The 21465-nt window shown below is 39.0% G+C and overlaps 2 protein-coding genes across 3 annotated transcripts in view; one reads left to right on the top strand and one right to left on the bottom strand.

Annotated features, from left to right (window-relative positions):
* The window catches only part of CMSS1 (cms1 ribosomal small subunit homolog), a 230219-nt gene that overhangs the window by 68249 nt on the left and 140505 nt on the right, over positions 1 to 21465 (top strand). The window lies entirely within an intron of this gene.
* The window catches only part of FILIP1L (filamin A interacting protein 1 like), a 191428-nt gene that overhangs the window by 66473 nt on the left and 103490 nt on the right, over positions 1 to 21465 (bottom strand). For both annotated transcript variants that reach the window (XM_027904572.1, XM_027904573.1), the window contains 3 exons: positions 13623 to 13909; positions 11213 to 11386; positions 4024 to 4202 (listed from right to left, as the gene is read on the bottom strand). In XM_027904572.1, coding sequence (XP_027760373.1) covers positions 4024 to 4202; positions 11213 to 11386; positions 13623 to 13892 — 623 coding nt within the window. In that variant the 5' untranslated portion in view covers positions 13893 to 13909. The remainder of the gene's footprint in view (positions 1 to 4023; positions 4203 to 11212; positions 11387 to 13622; positions 13910 to 21465) is intronic.

The following is a 21465-nucleotide window of genomic DNA, read 5'->3' as shown; positions in this document are numbered from 1 at the left end:
CTGTCCAGTTGAGTAACATTCATTTATTTAACCCATGTATCTTCATAATAAAGCTTTACTCCTTGTATAGCTGAGTCTATATAGTGTATAGAAAGTTTGAAGATGGAACATACCTGTACATTGGAACATTTCTTCCTTTCACCCAGGTATTTATGGTTGATTTATTTGCATCATACCTTCATTTTCTTTTCTTAATTAGAAAATGGAGAATAACTGTGCTTACATAATATTTAAAACTCCTTGAAATTTGCAGTGGAAAAGCACTTACTGTGTAAGTGCTAAACATTTTGCTGTTTTGTTTCTTTATTTTGGTGTGGGATAGAGAGTACAGTAAATACGTAAATACTTGCATTCATATGCCATGTGTTTTCAAAACAGAAACATGCATATCTGGAGAACCTTCTGGTTTCATATTTTACCCTTATAAAATATTTTTTAAAACAGCAGCTTGTATTATTTAACTGTGCTGCAAAAATATGGAATGTGGATTAGTATTTTTGAACAAATGGGTACATCCTCAGGGAAGATACAGTGGAATCTGCATTACAATCTAAAGTAAGTTTTCCTCCAAGTCCTTAATCCTGCTCTCCATCCTCCCCAACCCCATGAAATGCAAGCACTTCTAAACAAGGTCAGTGGCTTTTCTGCTACAGTTCTTTATGTGCACCTCATAGTCTGTGTATCTAGCTTCTGGATTTGCTTTTTATTATTATTATTGTTATGTTTCTATGATCTTTAGTGCTGTATTCCTTTAGGCTCCAACAATGCAACAAATATTCCCCTTTTGGACTCTGTTTGACTTTGTCTGGTCCACTACCATGCACAGGTGGTTTGTCTTGGTGTTCCTGCCTGATCCTGCCTGTTCCTGCACACATACAGAGTATAATTCATGTTGAAGTGCAGGAAGGACCTGTCCAGGTGTTGTCCACTGGTCTCCTTTTCCCCACAGAACCTTTTCTTGTCAGTGTCTCCATGCATTAAAAGTACATATGACTGAAGATGAATCAATATAATGATAGATGATTTAATCACTTATTTACTGGTAAATGTCTCTTGTAAGTAATGACACTGTTCAGTTTGAAGACCAGTCTCTATCTCGAAACTGCAACAAGACTATGGAGGATTAGTTTTGGCTGGCAACAAGAAAGATGCTTAAAATGCCTAAAGGGTTAACCTTAAATGCTAATCTGGTTCTCATACCTTGAAAACTGTCACTACTCCTGTCGAAAGCTTAAACTCCCAAACCAGACAATGTACAATTGCTGAGGACAGAGAGTCTTGTTGCCTTATTGGGAAGTCAAAGTGAGTCTTAAAGTCAAAGTGTTTAAGGTGAAGAGTTTTTACTGAGTCATGGAAGATTCTTAATATTTTGCACAATCTGAAGATTAACTTTAAATGAGAAATGTCTTTGATGAAGGGTGTAAGGCAGCAGAAAGGCCTCAGGGGTGGAGGGTTACCTAGTTTATGTAAAACATGATCATCTGATAAATTCTTCAATAAAATTTACATTTAAGAATTTTTCAGTTCTGTTCTTCCTGAGCCCATATACAAGAAAGACGAAATGCTTTCTTTCTATTTGTTAATATATTCAGAACAGTACGTAGGAGTTGGGTCTGACTAATAGTTTCTTTATTCTTGCTATTAGCAGTAGTTTTCAGAACTTCAGCAACAGTGCTCATAACATCTATGATTTTTTCATTTTGATCACACAGTCACATATTATTCATGTACCATCTTTGGCTTGCATACATTCTATACTCTTGAAGGGTATCTTTAGCGTATACTGTAGCATTGCTCTGATAAAAGCAAGATACTTTTTTGACTAATTGAAGTTCAGAATTTTGCTTTGAATTACTGTTAAGAATACTATATACCCATCACACATCCATCACACATCCAATAGAGAATATTGCTTCTGGCTGAAAACAGAAAGTAAGTTCACCGAGGAATACTAACTTTCTGCTTTTCTACCTTTTTTTTTTTTTTTTTTTTTTTTTTTTTTTTTTTTTTTTTTTTTTTTTTTTTTTTTTTTTTTTTTTTTTTTTTTTTTTTTTTAATTGAATTGGGAGTAAGCAAAGATTTATTTGTCATTGCTTTATGTGTGAAACTTTTGGTAGAGTTCTATTTGTTCCTAATCCAAATGCAAAATTCACATCCTGAGAAAATACAAATTGGACTAAGGTTTTTGAAATGGAAGTAAAGGTCTCTTTACTGTGTCAGGCAGGCTAATGTAGAAAGAGCCGTGCCTTAACTTGCTGAGTGGTTTTTTTGGTTCTGGGGTTTTTTGTTGGTTTTCTTTTTTTGTTATGGCAGGCAGTTGCATGGAGATCTTGATGGTGACATTACTTGGCAAACATTTTGGAATTAGCTCAGCATGTGACATCACACCCCCTTAAGCTTTTCCACATAAAATACATCCTCTCTTCCCCCCCCCCAAAAAAAAAAAAAAAAAAAAGAAAATTGAGACTTAATATGAAATCTGTTATTACATCCTCTAAGGTCTCATTAGACACCTCAGTATTCCTCCCTCTTCCCACCATTTTCCAGGCAGCTAGACTAAATGCTGCAGATGATAGTGGTAAACGTTTTATAGTGTTCTTGGGGAAGGGGGAGGGAGGGGTATGGAGAAGGGGTGGGGAAGAGAGTTTTAATCCCTTGTCTATCCTGTTTAAAAAAAAAAAGATAATTGCAACGACTCTGATGCTTAGTCTTGTCTTCTGTGCAGTTTTTCACACAGTGTGAGCACATGCATATGATGTAAGGTTTTGTCACTTCTAGCAACTGTAGTTGTTTAGCTCTGTCTCTAAGAGATGTGTGTCTCAGATTTTGAGAAAAAGGCAGCAGAGATGAGAAATTCCATTGATCTCAGGCTTTGGTTCCTGATACAATGATGTTTCCTAAGAACAGTTCATAGTACGTGCTCCTCTGTGTGTGCTCGTGCTTGCCTACCTCTGTGTACATTTTTTTCTGGGAAACAAAGGGTTTTTCTCCCCAACCTCTGTAGTTTCAAGGCTTAAACGTGGCTGGGTACTGGGTGGGAAGCACATGTGCTGTCTTTGATAGACGTGCAGGAGAGAGGTGCAGTGCAGAGTGCGAACACTGCCAAAATACGTAGAACATGATGTTACGCAGGCGAAGCAAAGGAAGAATTATCTATGCATAATGTGAGTTTAGAATAGGCTTGACGTTCTCACACCCAAACATTTCCATCTGTTCCTAAGTGAAAGGAAACTGAGACAATATTCTCCTATCTTCTGGACTAGCTATCCAGGGAATAGGAAATGTTCTTTGATATTTTTTTCCTTAGGATGTGTTCAGTTTTACTGCAGATTCAGAAAAACCACAGTATAAAGTTGCTTTTTTAAAGACAGTAAATTACATTAAATTATTAAATTCTTCTGGCAGTTGGTATTGATATTTTCAGACTGTGCTTAAACAAGCTGTGATGCTTTTAGGTTACACTTTATAATAAAGTTGGATTTATGGGTTTTATGCAAATCCTGATTCGAGAACTTTGCCATCCTTATTATCAAAGCTTTCCGTAAATTATCCTCTACTTTTGCTTCCTCTCTCTGTCTAACAAACACCTGCTTATCCTCATGTCTTTTTCTTCTGCCATCAGAGGCTGCATGCCTGATTTCTGTTTTTCTATTACTTACATACTGCTGAAGTGTATAATGAGCATCCAAAACACACTGAAAGGTTCACCTGTGCCTGCCCTGTTGGTTGTAACTTTATACGTTTGCATGTCTCCCTGTTTTCTCTACGGTGTAACATTCACATCATCCTGCAAAAGTGCTGAAGAATCTGCCAACTGTTTGTCCTACCTCACCTGCTGATGGAGATGTAGGCATTATTATTATTAAGAAGTAATTAGTCATGTTTTCACAGCTGAACTCTCAAAAGATAACTCCGCAAATATTTCTGAATTTTAGTGGATGCAGGGTAAGAAAGCAGACAAATCCTTAGATGTAATGTTAAATTGTACATACTTCTTAGTATTGTGGCAACAGGTAGCCTTACCTTTCACATTCTTGTTCCAGCAAGTTTGTAAACTCATCACTTTTTTCCATGTATTTGCTGTGCTTCCTCTTCTCTTCCTCTAGTTCATACAGTGTCTGTCTGTGTGATTTTTCTACCATTACAAGTTGATCCAGCATTCGTCTGTGAGTTTCTTTCTGTTTCTCTACAACTTTATCAAGCTACAAAAGAAGCAAAAACTCCTGAAGTATTTTGAAACTTTTGCTTTGCTTCATTATTGAAAAATTTTAAGAGTGGCATAATATGATAATAATATGAACTGCACTTAATAGCCTAATGGCCAGGTCTTTCGGTATCCGTTTGGAAAGGTTTATTTAATTCTGTCAGTCTAATTCTGACAAATTTGAAAAATAAGGTACTGTTTTGCAGGACCCTCAGTTGCCTTCTTTTCCTCCTCCTGCCATGACTGTTCCTCAACAGCTACTAATTAACAGTTACTGTTCCCAGGGCTGTGCTTTTCTCATTGATCATTGTGGTAGAGAAACCAGATGTCTTGGCAGAAGTAGCCTCGTCCACTGCTTCACACAGTGGATGACTGGCTTTTGGTTGAATAGAAATAGCTGCCTCACTTTTAACTGCATAGGAAATAAGAGCATTAAATTGTTTTTGTAAGGGTAGGCAGGTACATCAAAAAGCAGTTTTCTGGTTTGACAGTAAATGCATGGTAGTGCCAAGAGTGGAAAACAATCCTGTCTCTTGTGCTTACTCTGAGCATGGCTCTGGGTTTCTGTAATAAGTAAGTGCTAAATTTTTTAGTAGTTAGAAGTACTTCTTTTTAACAGCATCATTTCCTGTTTTGTTCCTCAAATTGCACATGTTGTTAAGGTCTTCGTCTTACAGATGGCGCCTTTATAGCACACTTTGAGCATCAAATCCCCTCCCCTTCGTCAAAGATTTCTGCTTGACTTCTAATCATAGATTCATTAGGATTGGAAAAGACTTCCAAGATCATCAAGTCCATCTTTTGACTGAACACCACCATGCCAACTAAACCACAGCACTAAATGCCACATTAAGTCATTTCTTGAACACTTTCAGGTGACTCCATCACCTCCCTGGGCATCCCATTCCAATGCTTGACCACCCTTTCAGTGGAAAATTTTCAGTTTTTCTAAACATTGTTATGTAGCAGTACTTTAAATCAAACAATCTGTTTTAGGTTTTGGTAATCAGTTTTAGTTTTTCTGAACCACAGAGTTGTTGGCGGAACTGTTCGTTGGACCTACGCTGTTAAACTAAATAATCTCCACAAACAGAGATAATTCTGGGGATTCTGTTGTAATTTTGAATTCAGTATGTGACCAAGTTATACAAGTGTGTGTGTGAAACCATAAGTGGTTTTCCTCTTTAGGCATTCCTGATCTAGCTGACGTTTCAGGGAGGATCACTGGAGGCCATCTAAAGACCTGGAAAAGTCTGTATTTGTTAGCAGCTTTGTTCCCTGCTTGTTCCCCTTTGGAGAATCCTTCATTAGGTCATCATAGGAGTCCCTGTAACCTTTTTGGAAAGGAGATGTTTTGAGCTCACAGCCCAGTGCCTTCTTTTAACCACAGTCTATTCTAGTAGGTCAATCTGATTGTAGTGCTTCACTCAATTAGCAGAAAAGAATTCACAAATGGGCAGTGTGGGAAGAAGCAAAGCTGGTTCTGGTTCTCTGATGCTTCTCCTACAAGGAATTCCATGTGCCACAAGAAACGGTGGATCTTCATATTCTTAGGGCCACTACTTATTTTGGACAATTTAATTCCAAGCAGTATGATTAATTATATTTTCCTCGTGTTTATTCACAGTTTGGCCAATAGAAATGATGACAGGAAGAGCTGGAATGCCTAAACATGAGTTCCTTGAATAAGTAAAGATATCATCTATTTCTCCATAGACTTCCAAGTCTCCCCCTGCTTATCTCAGCTTTTTTTTTAAAGCTATATATATTCTCTTATGTTTCTCCTAAATAATTAACTTTTTGTTGACACTGCTATGAAAAGAAAGAAGAGCTATTGACAAGACTTTGAATATGGTTTGAGTCCTGCATATTCCAACAAAAACGTGGATCATTTTGAAAATTTCCTGCACTTTTAACTTCTGACATTGAGAGAGCCTTTTGTGTTGTAACATAGCTGAGCTCATTTCATGCCTGATCAAGAAATACTAAGAAATCTATGGGGGAGTTTTTTGTTGTTGTTTTGGCTGGTTTGTGATGCTCTTACAGCAGATCATTTAGGTATTTTTCATCTTGCTCACTAATAATTTGTACACTTTATAGCATCAGAGTGACTGCTTCCTGGAATCATAATCCTGAAGCAGGACCTCTCCTGGGAAAACATTTCTTACCTAAACCCTTGCATATGCAGACTTTCTCAGTAAGCAAGTGCTGCCTTATACAGTAATCTTTTGGCTGTGTTTTCAGTATCTTTTACAGAGGTTGATCTGGATTGCCTTAAAAGGTCAGGTTGAAGAAAACTGTCCATATTAATTTCCTCACACTCTCCCTTATTTTAGCAGAAGTGGAAATTTCACGAATTGAAATCTTTCGTTCAGCTGCTAATTTATCAGCAAGGGGTTTTATCAACCTTCCCCCTCCCCCTTCCTTCAAGATTTTGGAAGGATTTTTTTGAAGAATTATTGTAGATGCATGAAGCACCATCACCTCAGTTTCTGATCCTCATCTTTTAAAAGATCCTGCTGTCAGGTGAATTTACACTGTTCTCAGAAAGCAACCCGGCTCCTGTTTTCTGATAAAGTTCTGATGCAGTGCTGCTTGCAACTATGGCCCTGTCTGGCTTAAATTGGTATGAACTGGGCATCAGCTTTGCATGAGTACTTGCTGATCACAGCCATCAGTGTGAGGTCAGAAGGGAGGAAGGCAAAGGCTTGAACTTCCAACTTCTTTTGGCAGGCAGTCTGCATGGATGGGGTTAAAAAAGTAGAGATAAGCATTTGTGTGGATTGGAGCACCACGTCCAAAGTACATGTAAGAATCAAAGGCGATGTGTAAGTTGCTATCATAAGAAAACTGAAATTTGTGGAAACAAGCTGATCATAAATCAAATGAGCCTGGTTCTGAACATGTAATTGCTTGATAGAGATGGGAGTTAGTCATCAACCAAGCAACAGTAACCAAGTATAAAATAATTCTGCTTCTGCGCTGTTGGGTGTAAAGGATGTGGGACTTGCCAGCGGGGTTTTATAGGTTCAGTATATTTTGTTTGCTCTGGAGTATTTGTTGAATGGCTATGAGAGGTTAAGTGAAGCAGTAATCCAAGCAGCATGTATGCAAGAAGTAACTCCAGGTTTTTGTTTTGCAGCTCTCAGTGAGCAATGCCTTTCACTTCACGGTAGTGCATTTGTCAGTGTTGCGATTACAACCAGTTTGGATTACAAACTGGTTTTTGGGATGGGTGAGGTGTGTATTCAAGGCAGGGAAGTGGAACGAGGAATTTTAAAGGGGGAAAAAGAACAGTAGTGTCCTGGGGAGACCTGCTTATAATAAAGGGTAAGAGAGAAAAGTAAGTAAGCTGCTGCATTAAAACAGTTTGCATATTGCAGTTTTCTCCTGTTGCTCGGATTAAGAGATGCATTTAGATTCCTTTTGCAGCACACTGCCAAATGAGTTCTGCCATGGGAGTTTGGCTGTTGTGGCTGGGAACAAGGTGGAGGGAGTGAGCTTGTGATTCCATCTGGGAGAGAAGAAAAGAAGTGCTGGGACTGTCACCTGGTACAGGTGGGCCATAGAGCACAGAACTGGAGAGACAGCAGATCCTACGTCACAATTAATGCAGACACTTGAGATCTGCATATAAGATGTGTAATGGGTATGGGCATTTGGCCTTGTGGCACCTGTGTGTGTTCCTGTGCAGCACCTCTCCCTCCCTGCAGGAGCAAGCAGAGCAGAACCTCGTACTGGGTTGCTGAACTTCTGTGTGGTTTGTTGGGAAACTCTGTTGTGTTCCTCAGCGAAATAAGGGCACCTCCCTGGTCAGCAGATTTGACTTTTGCATTTTCCTTGTGGGATCTTGTGGCTGACTCCCATATATCCAGCAGGGAAGAGGGAGAAGTTGTGTGAACCCCTGCTAGTGTGAGATCCTCACACGGAAGCATCTCCAGCAGCCCTGGGTTCCTCAGATTACTCTGTCCAAATGCTAAATCTGCCCATGCAGAAATATCCATTTATATGAACACACACAGGATTACTCAGGCTACACAGTTCTTAGCTAAAAACCACAGAGGACTAATAAGCAGCAGTATAAATGTCTTCTGTTGAAAATTAAAGTGATAAAATCTTAATTAAGTGATTTGTTGTTTTGTTCTTCCTAACATATGGGCTTTTCGCTAGAATTAATACTTGAACAGGCTGTACAGTACAATGGAAAATAAGAGGCATAGCCTTACGTAACTGTGAATAGTTCAGCAAGCTAAAATTTCACACAAATTTAATAGTTTAAATACATTTTGCCTCCAACTCGTGTCTGAAGTCAAACTAGGATGGTATATCTCAAATCCATTACATTGGATCTGAACTCTTCATCTTCCTCTTTTTAGACTGTTTTGTGGTGTTACATTTCTTTATCCAAAGTCCAGGGTAAAAGCATTCTCAGGGTCACTGTTTGTAAGTGTATAACCCTGAGTTTAGGATTACCAGAGACTATGTGAGCACTTGCCTTTTTCAACCCTGGCTGAGCCAAATTTCCATGCAGATATGTTGGTCTTCTTTTCCTGAATGCTGCATTGTCAACAGGCTCTTCCTCTGACTAAATTATTGGTGTTCTACAGCTGTCGTCCTTGGAAAGGTTTGACCAACACTTAGAAGATTTTGTGAGGATACAATCAGATATACTGTCTTAGAAGGCTGATGAGGGTGCATCTTTCCCCAGGTTGATTGGCCTTGGGATTTTAAAAATGGATTATATTTTTAATTACCCTTCATGGATGCAGAATATAAGCTTTCCTCTAGTTTTGCTGCTTTTAAGGAGATCTCCAAGTGGTAGGAGTTATTGTTCATCCCATTTCAAACAGTAAGGCACCCACTTTTTTTTAATCTTTTGGCTGTGTTATTGGAAGCTGGGGACAGTGAGAAACCGGAATCTGCTTTCTAATTCTATGAAGGTTTGAAATATGAGAAAAAGACACCATTAGTTCTGCAGTATCTTCCTCTTTATGTCTTTTTTCCTACATCACCTTCTCTGATATTTTTTTGATTCTTTAATAAAAAACCTGGGGTTTTTTGAGTGTGGGAAAATGATTCTTATATTATTATTCTGTATTTACTAGAATGTTGAATACTCTTTGTTTTCTATTCAAGAGAAGTGGCAATTGATCTGAAGACAGATTTTTTGGTGAATAACTGACTTGGTCTCAATTTATAAACTGTGCAAAGATGGAAAATCTTTTCAGGGCTTTTAGTCAGAAGCAAAAACAAAATGAAAGCCTGTTTTCTTTTATGCCCCTCAAGTGTGAGGAGTAAGACTAAGCTTATCTGATAGAAAGAAATAGCTGTAGAGCAAGTTTGACTGAAAAAGCCCTCAGTTTTTAAAAAAGTAAATGAAAAACTCTCCTCTTAGGAAAGGAAAACATGGTTTTAGTCTGTCACACTCCTCATACATTTTGCAAAGGAAGATGTATTACTGCTGTTTTCGGATTTGCTACATTTCTTCACCTATGAATCCTGTTCCCAATGAGTAAAATTGTCTAGTCACCAGATTTTCCCACTACATTCTCAACCAAATTTGCCAAGAAACTTAAAGATTAGAATATATAAGAAAGTTGTGAGAGGATGTTGCCTTCTGAAATTCATTGTATTTTCACTTGAGTTTTGGGAAGATCCTCTGTGTTTGGGGCTACAAGGCTAAACTGTCAAGGGTGAGATGCACAGGCAGATACAAAGGTATGGCAAAGGGCAAATTTAAATGGTCTGTTCCCAGACTTTGTGGCTGATTTCATCTCTCAGTTGATTTGCCTGTATGTTTTAAAAATACAAAAAAACCTCTAAGTGTATTTCTGACATAATTTAGGGGGATTTTGAAAATGAAATTGTGGAATGCCTGCCTTCTACAGCATCCTTTGGTTTACCAAGACCAAGGAGTGGCCAGTGGTCCTTCTAGCCTTTCAGTTGCTCTCACGATATTTAACTTTCTTTGCCTTTTGAAATTGCCAAATCCAATGGTGTTAGAAATTCTTTCTCTGCCATTAATTGTGAGAAGGAACAAGTGTGTATAAACTTTACATGTAAAGTAACAGACTGAGCTTGGGTTTTCAAACTTCTTTCGACTTCTCCTCAAATTATTTCCATTTGTGCTCAAAGTTTCTGTGACATAATGCCACAATGTTAAAAATAAATTAACCTTTACACTTGAACTTTGCCTGTTTCAGATTATATCCAGAGATTTTAACCTTTGAGCTTCTGAAATGAGTGTTGACCTTTTGCCTCCTATAATTTTCTCTGAAATGATCTCTGTATCCTTGGGTACATTTCTGCTCAATTTGAAAAACGCTTGGTAGGAGAATTTTATTCATAGTTTCTGCTTTTATTTTTATGGTGTTTATTTATACTGAGCAGCACATTAAAAAATGTTTATGTGAATTGGAGACAATTAGCCAGGATAAAAAAACACATTCTGATGTGAAGGGGTTTTAATATCCAGTGATTTGCATTGCAGGGCGGAAATTATTCAGATAACATTGTTCAGAAAGTATGGTGGCTGCTGCTGCAGTGTAATTAAACTAAATGTTGCTTAGGTGTAATGTGAGAATAATAGATTCCTGCCTGGATGAAGTTTCTAATGCCAGCTTATTATAGTAACTACTCAGACCAAGAAGGTCTGTGACTTCCCCCCAAATTAGTGGGAGCTGGGATATGCGAAGGTAGACAGCTGTGTCATTTCTGCTGAATGGGCACCTACTGGCAGTGGCCTTCAGGAACAAAGTGGGATCAAGGAAGCTTCTGTTTGTATGGGCTGTGAATACGGATGACGGAAAGGAGGGTTGTTGGGGGGGAAGATGATGGTGTCAAGAATAGAATGCTGATTACCAGAGTCTGAATTAGACAGAATCATGTCTCTCAATGCGCAAAGCCCCCAGTACAAGTGAGGATCATTAAATTTGGGTCCCAGCTGGAATCTGGACTTTGTTCTGCTGTCACTGACACTCCTTTTAAATATCAATTACTTGTTCTTACCTCTCCCATAGGTTTTTCATAGATATCTTCTTGCCATTGCTCAGCCTTTGTTTGAATAGCATCTCGCTGGAGTGCCTCTAACACCTTCTTGGGAGTAACAAAGCCATATTGTGCTTCAAGCAAAGCCAAGTCAATTTTTTCAGCCTTAAGTACTCCTATAACTTCATCTTGGGCCTGCAGAAACACAAAGTAAGGCTTTGTCTTGTTAAACTTTATAAATGTCTCTACAGGCTAGTTCTCTGCTTTTGATTTTAAGAAAACTGAAAAACATTGTAAATATTCCTGTATATGTAAAATGACCCAAAATAGTAATGTGAAGACAGTTGAAAAGCATGAAGGAAAGTATTGATCTTTGTATTTTGCTTGTTCAGTATAGACTCCCCAAAATCTTCAGAACCTTCATCAAAGCCTAAGAACTTTGTTAATGATGACATTGTATTACTTTTAGCGGACCAGCGTGTAGCATTCACAAAACAAAATTTCAGTGCAAAGTTTGACTTGTAGTATTAGAAACTGACTTCAAATTGTTAGTGCAAGATGCTAGGATGCTTCTTGAAGCCTGAAAGTGTCGTACATTCTGTATGGTTTGGGTGCAGATGGCTTCTGTAGTTTAATCCCCTTACAGACGTGTCCACGTCTGGTGTTTTTCCCCCACCCTGCATCCTCTGGTGGTGGAGGTTGTCCCCTGCCTCTATTGCATTGACTGACATAACTGCATGCACTGTCTCAAACATCCATTGTCTGCAATGATCTCAGTTGGAAAAAAGTATGTGCTAATCCTAGAGGGGTAGAATAGGAAGGAAGGAAATCAGAAAGAAGGATGTATACGAAAGGATAACACTTTCATTCTGGCTCCTTTTGGCTGGAAGACTTCTGTATCCCTATTTATGACTTTTAAAACAAGTTCAGAATACAAGGTAGTCTATTTCTAATCCTTTGCACTATGAGAAAAAAGTATAAGAGTGATCTTTGGGCATCTTAAATGTTCTGGAATTTGGCAAGTGATGGCATCTAACTTAGAAACATAATTATGGTTGGATTGACAGCTGATCTTCAGAGATTTAACTTGGCATTACAGGAGGTAGAAAACTAGGAATAAAAAGTGACTTCTTGCCTTTTTCATTCATAGTGTTTCCTCTGGAATTTCAGACATGATTTAAAATGTTCACGTTAGCCTCATTGTTTCCTGGTTTCTCATTTCACTCTATTCCAATTTTAAATCTTAAGAATTGAAGTGTGTGTGTGTATGTATATTTATATATTTATATTACACAAGTGTAATGAATAACGTGCATGTAATATAAATAAACATATTTATATGTATTTAAAAAAATCTCTCTTACTGAGAGGAAGAGAGAAGTGTTCTGGAGGATTGTGTGACATCTGAATTTTATCTAAATTAAGAAAGGCCAAATGAGCAGGAGAGAAGTGTTTTGCAAACATGAAAGTTGTTCTGTTTGCATAATGGAACAATCTGTAGAAGTTTGCCTTGGACCTACCCTCAGAGATTGGTACATCTATTAAATATTTATATCACCTGCGTGTTCTGTTAAGCATGTATGTGTTATTACATAAACATATACACATATGTTAAGAATAGAACTACCCGGGCACTGTTTAGGGAATAAACTCTGAAACCATGTGCTACACCCATTTATACCCCTTTGGCCAGTTTGCTTTTTCCTCTGCCTGTGAGCAGTTTTAAAGTGGCTGTCATTACTTCTGTGCAATAAGCCTGTCACAGAAGTATTTTACTTGCTCACTGGAAATCTGGTTCCCACTTCCTGCAATTACGTTTGACCAGGTTAGGCATCATTTACCACTTGACAGCTGGTTCCTTTCCTAGGTAGGAAAATGCTCTCTCTTCAAAATCCAGTGTCTTGTGGGCTAAGTGGCATGCAACACTTATGCTTCATATTATGGGAAATAAAATGGCTATGTTGATTTTTCTAGCAAAAGATGTTAGAACACTGTTGAGCAAGTTACTTCTTGCACAGTCTGGCACATACTGATTCTTAGGGAGTAATGCTCATGACTTCATAGGAGAGGGGGGATAAATAATTAAATAAAAGATCTTAAAGGTTTGTAATATGTTCTCCATATCAGTTTTACAGTGACAAACAGTCTGTATTCAAAAGATTTAGAATGGGGCAGCACAACTGGAAAGTTTTGTGAGTTCTCGGCTTTGAGAAGTTACGTGGGGTATAAAGATCACATTTCCCATCTGATAGCTCTAAGAGCTATAATTTTAGGGGGGGAGGGGTACTTTGCAGTTCATATTTGTCCTGTATCAGATTAGGTGAGGTGTTTCCTTAGCATAACATCAGCTTGTGTTTGTGGTTCATGGGCAAATGCGGGGCTGGGATGGTGTATCTTTTAACTTGAAATGTAAAATAAGACAATACATTACCTGTAATTCACCCTCGAGGACACTAAGAAGAAATAGCAAGTCATCACGAGAGAGATCCTCCCTTTTCTTGAAAGAACTTCTTTGTTTTTTCTCTGCCTTAGGGCTTCTTAGGATTGTACTGGCTTGGGCTCCCTCGTCCTTCTCTTTCTGCTGCCTTTGCACATTTCCTCTCCCACTGTAACCAGCCTCTTCCTTACGCTGATCTTTTGGCCTTGGCTGGCTCAGCTTTGGTCTGGTTGGGCTTTCGGTGCTGTTGCTTCTGGAATGCATGGTTTGTATCTCTGAAGCTGGAGGAAGTTGGGGAAAAAAGTAATTGTTTTAACTAACAGAGATTATAAAATTATCACTATAGTTGATGGTGGGTGTTGGTACCTCCACAGTAGTAATTTTCCCTCCCACACAGGGCTGTTTGTCATTCAACAAAAGCTGACAACCTTGTGTAAACCAACAGGACTGGGCTGTGATCCTTGCTGAGTGTCTGTAGTGAAGTGAGTCTGTACTGGTCTTAACACCTTGTAGCAATTCCCTCCTCAGCATTTGCAAAGGGAGCATCTTTAGCAGCAGTGCCAGGCACATCACCACACACCACATTTTCCATAAGAGACAGGGCCTGCCTCACCCTTCAGGTAAATACTTATTATGATGAGGCAAATTTAGATTTAGAAGGTTTTCACTAGGAAGATCTTTCTGTTCTGAGCCCTTACAGTATTCTGTTTTTACTTGTCTTTCCAAGGGAGAGCACAAAAGTGGTCCTCCACTACGAGTTATGTGGTTGCATTATCCATGTTTGGCAAAATGTAGGGGTTAGCAAATACATCCAGGCTGCAAAGAGTGAGCAACACTGGAAATGCTGCCTCCACAGCACCACCACTACCACCTCCAAAACCAAACTACCTTGCCATTCATGACTTATCCAGCTCTGAAAACCATGTAGTATAAAACCTTACTATATTTCTTAAGCACTCTAGAGGTGTTAGTACCTGGTAGAAGGGAGACTTAGCCTAACTAGGCCCCTTTGAAGTGCCACTGTTAAGGAAACACACTCTAATGCCTTTGCAGATAAATGACTAACACTGTGTAAATATTGATTAACCTCAGGAACTCTGTTTTGGTTATCACCACTTAGATTAAGGTGTGAATGGATTATAGTGCAGCTCTACTGGAAAACCGTGGTCATAGATACCATCTACCAAACAAAAACCTGATCGTGTGATTCAAAGGTGAAATTAAACACGTTCCAAATACAAATAAGGCACAAATCTTCTTATTAAACTGTAAAGCTAATTGCTGCAAGGTCCAGAAAATAGTTATGGCCTATGATAGGCAGGAGATGACTGTGTAGCTGCCTTTTGACCCAACAAATCTGTGGCTGATAAAGTTCTTCCCAAGCATCCTCCCCCACTCCCTTCCACCAGATTCTAAATCCTAAACCCTGTGACTGCTCTCCTTAACTGTGGTAATTTTCCACTCAATGCTACAAACAGTTCCTTTTGTTGTTTTTCTGCAAGAACAGAGGAGGTGGAAGAAGCTTTTGGTTTCTAATGGATGATGACTGAGAGTGGGGAGAATTTATCAAAATTTTACAAAAAAAGCAAGTGACATTTTCTGTAGTGCTGAAGTCTCTTCTAGTCTGATTTGAAGCACTCATAATAGCTTGTATTCAGTTAGAAAACCTTGATTTTTCCAGGTGTCAAAAAAGTAAGGCTTGTCAGATTTGCATGGCAGTGTGCAGTGGAACCTGTTGTGTGAAGCATCAAACAGTGTCACGTTAGGATGGGAGCTTGTTATAGTGCATGGAGGAAATGTAGAGTTGTTCGTAGCAGGATGGCAGTGATGTTAGCTGGGTGATGATTAGTTTGTGTTTATCCTAGTGTTCATTCTGGTTCATTCATTCAAATATAGTTTCCCTTTATTTGCTGTGGTCTGCTTGTTAGTCTTACTCGCCTTTTGCACATTGCTGATGGAGTAATATTACTTTGGAAGAAGACCATTGGTTTCCTTTGAGCGTAAGATGCTGAAAGCCTGCTTGGCTTTTGTGTACAGTTAAAGGCTTGTGTTTATAAGATGCAGGAATTTGTAAGATAAATTAGGTAACCTGAATGCACTCAGAGTTTGTCTGTGTGCTTTGCTGCCGCAAGCACAGGACACTGTGAAAGGCATAAATAGTCCAAGAAGTTCTTGTGGTTTTCTGTCATAGGTGCCAGTTGCAGCAGCAATCTCAGCTGGACATGAAATTGCTATCATACTTGTTGACAACAAGTGTCAATATGACATTTCTTGTAGAAGGAAAAACAAAGCTGTATTTAAGGAGGAGTTTTGTACCTTTTCAGACTTTTTGAGCTGGCTGCACCTGGAAATTCTAAACTTGGAAAGACAGTAGTCTCAGCAATCCTGCCAAGAAGGACAGCCTCCCCTGCATTTTCTCTTACACTGTATGCACGCTGTTGGCTTCAAGACACCATGCCACACAGTTTTTCACAGCTGCAGAGGGATAGCTGTGACTCCCTTTTAGGCTTGTCATGCCTCCTTCCTAATCAGGTAAATCAGTCCTTATTGCACTGGCAAAAGGCACTTAGTCCCTGTGAAAGCTGGATGACTTGCCAGATAGGCTGCATTCCCATGGGGATGGTGTCTTTGCAGTCTCCCAGAGAGCATTTTCATTTTCTTGTTGAGAATTCTTGCATACACTTTTACTGTCTTCTGACATTGCTGAATGCCAGTGCCAACTATCGAATCTGCTAATGCAAATATTTATCAAATTGAGCAATTAGCATGAATTATTAGAGGTTGAAGTGACATGCTAAATGTATGCCTTAAGCACTTTTTTTAATGGTGCTTGAATGTAGCTGGAAGAGGCACACAAGCACTCTGGTAGTAGTAGCCTGCTTTACTAACACATTCTTTCTCAGTTGATTTATGTAAGCCTTCTGATTACCTGCACATTGACAGGCATTATTATTTGTGGTGTTGTCTGTTTACATAAGGATGCTAGTACTAGTGTGGTTCAGAGGAGGTAGGTATGAGTAACAGAAGGGCAATTCTGAACTGATTACCTCACAGTGTAGCTGCTGGTGTAGCAAAGCGGGACCTCAGAAATGGACAAAAATAAACATTCCATCCAGCTACCTTGACATTCAAGATAGAAGTAGTGTCATTTGAAATTTTCCACATGTGTTATTTTGGTATGTTGGGTTATTTTCTGTTTTGAGCAACTCTTTCCATGTTTTTGAATGGTAATAGAAGAATAACTCTTTTTTTCCCCACAAGGTAAAAATGTTAATAGACTCATAAAATCTGTGACTATCAATTGTCTCAGGCACCCAAAATAGTGAGCCCAGGCTCTCAAAATTAGACTAATTAGCATAAAATTTGCCTTTTTGCGTATCTGTCTGAACCTATTTTCACTCACGTTCTATAATGATATACAGGAAAGCTGTCGTGCAAAAAAGAGGTAAGGAAGAAGTGTTTCTTTTTGTAACAGAGATTGTAGTTCACAGAGGCTCTGTGATTTCTCCTGGAGAACTGACTCTTTCATCTTGTGGTAAACTTCTGCATAGCAGCTAATTCAAGCCCTGTTACTCTGTACCACCTAGAAGGATGATGGTATGAGATGCCTTAGAAAACAGTAAACAACAACTACTAAGAAAGATTTGATCAAGTGTGCAAGCCTTGCCTTGCGCTTGTGATCTTTCATCTGTTTTGGGTCAGTTACTAAAAAGCAGAGATTGTAGATATGTGAACAGAAGAGAAGAGTACTTGCCAGCATTTTCATACAATGCACTGTGAACCCTTGCTTGCGTCAAAAATAAAAGAAGATTGGAAGGGATGATCCAGATCATGAAGTCATCGTCTGCTGAAATCATAGACCACCGTGCAGTGGGTACTTAATAGAGATTAATGTTCCATAATTGTGCTAATTGAAGAGCAGAAGTGTGTTATGCACTTTTGGGCTTTCCTTCACGTTATGAGATGTCTGTTTTACTGAAGATTTTGCACTGGTATCTTGCTTGAAGTCACAATGTATGGGTGCCCAGACTCACTGGATTCCCTGCAGCTTGGTAGGCTAGTTCTAGATTCAAAATGGAGTGAGGATGGGTTACCTTGAAACATTCTGCTAAATCAAATTATTGCAAGTAACACACTCAGCAAAGTTTGGATCTATTCTCAGTGTTCATGTTCTTGTTTGTTTTATAATTTGGTTTCTGTTCTGCTTTTTAAAGACCTTGCTGATTTCTGAACATGTGGTCCTTCTGCATATAAAGGAGAAGTTTTCCTCTTCTTGGTGATGAACAAGTAATCTGAAGGGTCAAAAATATACTTTGCTTAGGAGATGGATGAATAAATTACCAAATGTTTCTATGATGTTAATGTGGTCTCCACCCTCTCGATCATATTCTGAAGGAGATGAAACTGCATTTGTCTCTTTGGCAGCGGTGAATAAGCAGGTGGTTCAGAAATCCCTGCACTTTTGTGGGAAAACCCGAAATACCCTTCAGAGATGACTTCATTATTGGGTTTTAAGAGACATCCTTTTTTCTCCCATTTATTTTCCCCTTTAGTGTTTTCTCTTTCTCAGTGATTTGACTTATGAGCTAACAAAATCCCTCACAGGACCAAATCTTCCCTTAATCCCAGGGTAAGGACCCTGAATAGTTGAGAACTTGCTGTTTCTTCCAAAAATCTGTGACTAAGCAAGAAATCATGTCTTTCTGGTTTTTAACATCCCTTAAAGGGCAATGCTTTTGATTTGCTGAAATTGATAAGACTCCTACCAATAGAGTGACTTTTAAGTGAGATGTGATTGCTCATCATACCAGTGTAATGGGAAAGTGCAAAGAACATGATGTCTTTTGGAAATGACTATGTAGTTTGGGGCAAGAAAAATGGTGGTCTCACCTTAGTTGATACAGGTCTACCGACTATCTTTTCCCTTCCCTGTGTAGCAAAGCCTACTTTGAAGCTTCATGTTCATACCTCAGGAGAAATTAATCTCCTGTCCCTGTTCATGTGTGGCTGTATGACAGGTAGTATCCAGGCATGGGAAGGCACTTCTGACTGAACCACATCACATCCTCCACTAGAAAAAAAAGCTTGTTTGTCTTCTTCTGTAGTCCTGGTGTGGCCTCTAGGGTAGCAGATGAGCCTTGCTGAACTGTGGGAGAACATGAAGAAGTCTTTTTATTAGTTGGAATCCCAGGATCTGTCCCTTTCACAGCATCACTGGTGCCTTCTGACAGAATGCCTTTAGGACTTTCATTCTTCCCCTAAGTGGAAATACATTTCTTTGTGGTAGATTTACACCACTTCACCACTTCCAAAGACAGCAGCCTTTCTTTCTGGGTAGACTGCTTTAGTGTTTTCCTGGAAACCGTTTGCAGTGGCTTCTGTCCAGAGGGATGTTCTGTCATACCATGACCAACTATCGCGCTTGGGCTGTGCGCTCCTTCTCAGTAGCTTCTGTGATGTTCTGGGTGCACAAGCTGGTCAGTAAGTGAGAAGGGACTCTAGTGAGTTCTTCACCCAGGGACTCACGCAGGGATAAGTGTGTATTTCCATCCTGGCAGGGAAACTGTGCAAGATTAAGGTGGTTATCTGGGAAAACTGTTGCAGGAGTGCTTACCTGGCGTGCAGAGTTGCAGGAAGTCAAGCAGGAGAAATAAAATAAATCAGCAGTCTGTTTCCCCTTTCACAGAATCTCATCAAATTTTGGTCTCTGAAGCCCTTGGGGATCTTGCAAGAACAGCAATTACTCAAATGGTGAGAAAATGTGTATTCAGCTGAGGATATGAATGCTCCCAGACAGGAAAAGTGCATGAGTGAGAACTGGATGTCATTTTTGTGCTGGTCGTGGTTTATATTCATCTGACCACAAGTCAGATTCCTCATCCCTTGGATACAGGGAGCCTCCTCTGAGACAGAAAGATGCCTTTTGAACTGTGTTAGAGTTGTCCTGTTACTCTGCTCACAGCAAAGATACTGTGAAATTTCCACCATCTGTTGTCTTCTCCTCCCACTTCCAATCCTGTAGAGCTTTGCACATATGTAATGACTGTGGTTAGGTGAAATCTTCCCAGGTCTGTATTGCAAATGTACAAGCTTACAGTCATCTTTAGAAGGCTGAGTTTGTGTGGGAGATTTCGACCAGTCCTTTTGAAGAATGTGTCACTTGTCTGTCATTTCATCATTGGTGTGTGAACTTGGGATCTGGACTTCATTCTTGTAATGTCTCTAACCACCGGTATATATAGATATAGATGTAGATATATACACTATATAGATAGATATATAGATATGTATAGATATATACATAGATAGATACACACTCACACACCGCAGGATTTTGTGCCTGGAAGTAGAAAAAAACCTGTGCCATGTGGCCAGTGGTTGGTTTTGTGGCTCTGAGCTCCAGTTAAGCCCTTTCTGTAGATTAAGTGATCTCAGCCCATTTCCTGCCAAGTCTTAGGTGGTGTTTGTGCACATATTTGAGTTCATCCTGTGGCAGTTTTAAAGGGCTCACACTCACAATGCTCTGCGTGAAAGCATAAGCTGCTCACCTTAAACATACTTGAAATTTTCACATTAGGAGTGTATGGTTAGGAATGCATACTCCTATTCAGAGCTGTCAAATCTTGTTCTAAGTGAGATTCTTCAGATGGTCCATAAAACCAAGCAGTAATAGAGTAATAGAGCTCTTTGTGATGATCCTTGAGAAAATAAAAAGTTTTGGCTCCTTGATGAGTCACACAGCATTTCTCTGGCAAAACTAGGTATTTGTTTTGAAATCTGAAAGGAAGGCCTGGATCTCACAAAGGTTCCAGCTCAGAAATCAGTACTTTGAGACATGGACTGATTTTTTTTCATTATCTCTGGTCATAATTTGGAACAAATTTATAACTTCTATTAAACTCTTCTCCTCACTTCTCCACAGGAATTCAGCTCTTGTAGTTTATGGTCCAGCATTTTGCTAAATTGATGGCAATCCTGGAAAATTATAGTGTATTTATTACATTATAGGTATATAGTTTCTGTAGTTAGGTTTGAGGTGATTTGTCTTCTCTGTGAGGAACTAGAGAGGCCGTAAGACCACAATACAAAGCCAAGGGCTTGGTTGTAGTGGGAGAATGACTCTGAAGTTGTATGTGCACTGTAGCTTCAATGTGCTGCTGCAGGGTGACAACACTAGTATAAGCCCATGTATTCATGGGTTCAAAAGGCTAAGGAGGAATAATAATTAAGAGGCAGAATGTCTTTAACTTTCCACTGCTGGGAAGAGAGGGTTGAGATTAACATGGAGAACTTTTTTTTCTTCTGTCTGCTTCCTTGGGTTTAGGTTTGGATTTTCTTTCTTTTTAAGGTAAAATGTTTCATACTTGTTTTGTAATTAGACACTGACATAAAAGGCAAAAGAAATTTTCCCAGTCCAGAGCAATTTTTACATCTCTGGCTTCAGAGTGATTATCTTTCCCTGCATGTACACAGTTGCACATACCAGCACCACTTCAGTGGCCACTGTGTTTACTGTAGTATAGTCCTACCTTCCTGATGGAAGGGAAATTTTTTCTGGCAAAGTGCTTGTGACAGTTGTCTTCTGTGCCTTTAAACATGCTGGTAATGTGGTATAAGCAGCATATAATCAAAATTGTCTGAAAAGAATTTAATTGAAGAAATATAGTGTTATGATGTTATTAGCTATAATAGCTGTGGGCAAAAGGAAAGGAAGAGAAAAATGATACTTCTTGTATTTGTGTATGTATGTGTCTCTATACACACACATGCAATGTTTTAAATAATGTTTGTGTACCAAGTGTGTATCTGTATAATGCTCTTGTGCTTGATGCTCATG

This window comes from Empidonax traillii, unplaced genomic scaffold (genome assembly GCF_003031625.1).
Source record: "Empidonax traillii isolate 1590-97213 ecotype Southwest subspecies unplaced genomic scaffold, ASM303162v1 scaffold1067:size500408, whole genome shotgun sequence".
Classification (NCBI taxonomy): domain Eukaryota; kingdom Metazoa; phylum Chordata; class Aves; order Passeriformes; family Tyrannidae; genus Empidonax; species Empidonax traillii.
This window is presented reverse-complemented; position numbering and strand designations above follow the sequence as displayed.